The following is a 3,760-nucleotide window of genomic DNA, read 5'->3' as shown; positions in this document are numbered from 1 at the left end:
CCACTAAAAAACAGGTTGTTACAAGATAAATTTATAAATTGTCATTAAATTTTTAAGAAAATATTTAGTGAACTAATCATGATAATGCAAATTTTCAAGGATTTTAATTAATACTTTTCAATGTACATCAAATATTGTAAAGTAATTTTTTCATCAATTACATTTCAAATAATCATATTCTAAAAAATCAGATTACATTAAAATCATAATGTAAAAAAACATCAAACGCTAGCTAAGACTAAACCAACAAAAGCTATCTATATGCCTAACCTAATCCCAACCTTCTGCCTAGCTACACATTGATGGTTACATTAAATTGTTTTGATTGGTCATTTTTACTAATTCCGTTTCATATTGAATTAACTTTTTATCGTAAAAAACTGAATATCAAATATGCTTTTACTTATTATACTATTCGAATGTCCTTGTATACATTTATTTTAGGAATTCTCTTCATTTATTTTTTATTAAAAAATTCAGGTTATTAAAAGTTTTCTATTAAAATATTTGGTGCAACATAATGAATTAAATTAATAAATATGTAATAAAAAAATAATATTATAACAAATCTAAATTAAAATAATTAATTATGTTAAGAATTCTTAAAAAATCACCTCAGTTCTTTAATTATAATAAATTATTTAGATTAACTAATGTGATTATAAAATTAAAATACTAAATTATATTAGAATTAAAATATAAAATTAAATTCAAATTTTAAATATAAAAACTAAAATTTGAAAATAAAAGATACGTATTTGGACATTTTTCATACAAGGCTTTTATATAGAATATAAATTTTGGTTAGCAGTCGATTTCAATTCAGTTGCCGAAGGCACAAGCCCAGTGGGCCGGTAATCCACACTCCGTAATATTGGAATAGCTTAGCTTGCAATTGATTTTTATTACGGAGAAACACTAGAACATATCTCCATTTGCAGGATTTGAGATTTTCATGACCCAATACTTGGGGTACAGTGATTATTATTTGCAGTATAAATAATTGAAGAGGAATTCAATTGACAGATACGTGTAAAGATGTGCCGTGGGGGACTTTATTTGTATTATTTGCTGTCATTTCTTTAGAAGCTGAGGCATGATATGGGATTAAAACATGATGAGCAGTGGTTCAACTTGAAGGGACAACCGAGAGCTCCAAGCGGCCTGTCCATTCCTCACCTGGTTTCAAGGTGATTGGTTTTTCAACTGCTGCTCCATTGACACAAAGCATCTCCTTATATTCTTCATCCCCAAAATCAACCATGGTTTTCGATTTCTTTTCCCATGGATTCCAAACCCCTGAACAAACAAATAAAGATTAAAACATCAGGGACAGGGTTTGCGGGTTTGGATCGACTTGAATCTGCAGTGAATTCATCTTCAAATGCTTGGTGTTATGGTATGAAATATTGAAGAGGACAAGAGCTTAATTACCAACATCTGGAAGGCCTTGTTTCTGTATTAGAAAGGTCCGTTTTCTTTCATGATCGAAGATGGCAATGGTATCTCTAGAGCCAAGATAAATTCTGTCCACCTGCAAATCAATCAAGGTAAGCATCTACTACCTGTTTCAGGTCTGAAAAAGTGAAAGGTTTACCTCAGATTCGAATGTCAAGGCATCTCCTTGTTCTGTGAACCGTTCCCTTTGGCATAGGTTGTCAAGATAGTCAAGAGTTTCCAATCCCTCTACCCTAACTTCACTGTTTATCAGTAAAAGACAAGATATCCATTATTCATCATAAGATGAAATTGTTGGTGCAGTAATGTTGAGAGAATTCGCCATATACACCAGTACATTCTTTACCTGATATCAGAGATGGAGAAATATGTGAGATAAGCAATTGAGAAACTAAAAGGCTTGTAATTGATATTCCTGATGCGTGACATCAAGCTTAGATTCCCATCTGCTGTCAAAGATACCCGAAGACGAAACTCGAAACTGGAAATGATAAAAAAAAAAAAAAACAACTCCATCATTATTCTACCAGTAAATTTCAATTGATGAATGCTATAAGGATCCATGGCAGATTACGACATCACCTGTTTGGCCAAATCTTCAAATCGTCTTCTGATGGCTTCAACAGCAAGTCAGTATAGGCCTTGTCACTTGGATCATTTGGATGCAATGGTGGTGGATTGTCATCAATGATCCAAATCCTGTTCCTGGCAAACCCATGTTGCTCCAGCGATCCTCGCTGACCAAACTAACAAAATTGGAACATAACCCATCAACCAGGTGCATATCAACTCTATGCGTATAAGCATGGAAATATCGAAGCATAAATACCTGTGGAAAGCATATAGGTATTCCTCCTCGCACTGCGTATGGTGGCTTGAAGATTGCCTACAGTACATGGAACCGAAAGTTCATTGACTATGGCCTGTATATATCATCTACAACTTTAGAACTGACGTTACCTTCGTACTTGCGAATAGCAACTCTTCTCCTCGGTCAGTCCGCCATGAAAGGACCTGTCCTCCGTACAAGCTGACCCTTGCTGATGCCCCTCGAGGATTCCTAAGCACAACCTGAAGGATTCCATTTCTATCTTTGGTGACTTCAACTGCTGGCCCCGATTGATTCATGGTGACAAACGCAGCAAGGACATCACAGAAGCAGATACATAGATCTCGGTCTCTCTCTCTCTCTGTTTTCTTGAGGTAAATAAAAGGCTGAATTATAACAATTAGTGAAGCAGTTACACTTGTTGTGACAAACCAAATTTTCACGTGATGTGAAACAGAAACCCCAGCTACCAATTCAACTATCTTTATTTCTCTTGGCCACTAAAGCTGCCAACAAGATAAAAATCCTAGTCTAGAAACAGAGTTCCGGATGACCAAGCTGTCTTAAACTTCAAAGAACCAACCGGCAAAGTAGTTCCAAAATGGAAACCAAATAAATGTTGAAGCGCCTGTTTATCGAACGAGAACGTTTATGGCAGAAACGGTTTTAATGAGTTGAGGAAAAAATTGTCTGCAAATGAGAGTCTGACCATTTCGTTGAAGTAACAGAACGATTGAAGGGTCAGAGATAATTAGATAATCCTCATATGGGATAATGCTTAGGAAGGCGACTGACCAATTAGTCAAGAGAATTACGCAAAAAAAAAAAAAAAAAAAAAAAACAACAACAACAAGAAGGAGAAACTTTTGGCTTGGGGCGGTGCTGGCTACCGCACATGATGTAAACTCTAATGTCTTAACATGCGACCTGAAATTCAACTGGATTAACGACCTGCTGAAAGTTAAATACTACAAATTAACAGAATTAAAAATGGATTTGTCAAATAATATTTCTTTTTAGGATTGTTAATTCTGGTTCTGTGTGAGTAACTACCCACTATCACTTTAACATTTGGTTTTAGGAATTTCATTTAAGATTTTGGTAATTTCAAGTGGATTTCGAAGATTAGGGAAATGCTACATGTATACCAATTATACCTTTCAATTTTTATAATTTAATTTTTTGGACCATTTGAGAATGGATTTTCAACAGCAGCAACATTATGGAGAAAGATCTATTGATAAATTCAAGTTAAAAGAATTCTCGCATCAGGTCGAAGCCCGAATAATTTTTTAGGGGCTGAATGAAATTTTAATTTTTTGTAGTTTATATCTTTATAATTTTTAAAGTATTAAATTAAAATTTTATAATTTTAGGGGGGATAATGTGCAATTTTACCTTAATAATTTAAAATTATTTAAAAATTTAGAAAGCCTAAATGACATTTTTCATTTTAGGGGGGCCGGGGCCCAT

General features: G+C 34.0%; 1 protein-coding gene across 1 annotated transcript; it reads right to left on the bottom strand.

Moving 5' to 3' along the window:
* Positions 1 to 872: 872 nt before the first annotated feature.
* LOC107908756 (putative glucose-6-phosphate 1-epimerase) lies at positions 873 to 3,123 on the bottom strand. The gene is made up of 7 exons (XM_016836056.2): positions 2,419 to 3,123; positions 2,288 to 2,344; positions 2,041 to 2,204; positions 1,805 to 1,939; positions 1,598 to 1,700; positions 1,435 to 1,534; positions 873 to 1,299 (listed from the first exon to the last, which is right to left on the bottom strand). Exons 1-7 carry the CDS (start codon positions 2,584 to 2,586, stop codon positions 1,130 to 1,132), a joined length of 897 nt encoding a protein of 298 aa, XP_016691545.1. The 5' UTR covers positions 2,587 to 3,123; the 3' UTR covers positions 873 to 1,129.
* Between the last annotated feature and the right edge of the window lie 637 nt (positions 3,124 to 3,760).

Source organism: Gossypium hirsutum, chromosome A08 (genome assembly GCF_007990345.1).
Source record: "Gossypium hirsutum isolate 1008001.06 chromosome A08, Gossypium_hirsutum_v2.1, whole genome shotgun sequence".
Taxonomy (NCBI): Eukaryota; Viridiplantae; Streptophyta; class Magnoliopsida; order Malvales; family Malvaceae; genus Gossypium; species Gossypium hirsutum.
Note: the sequence above shows the minus strand (reverse complement) of the source record. Positions and strands in the feature narration are given on the sequence as shown.

Coding starts and splice junctions, on each gene's coding strand:
- LOC107908756 (XM_016836056.2), bottom strand. CDS start 2,586: ATGAATCAATCGGGGCCAGCAGTTGAAGTCACCAAAGATAGAAATGGA. Junction 2,345..2,418: donor TGCTATTCGCAAGTACGAAG/GTAACGTCAGTT, acceptor CATGTACTGTAG/GCAATCTTCAAGCCACCATA. Junction 1,701..1,804: donor TTCTCCATCTCTGATATCAG/GTAAAGAATGTA, acceptor ACTGATAAACAG/TGAAGTTAGGGTAGAGGGAT.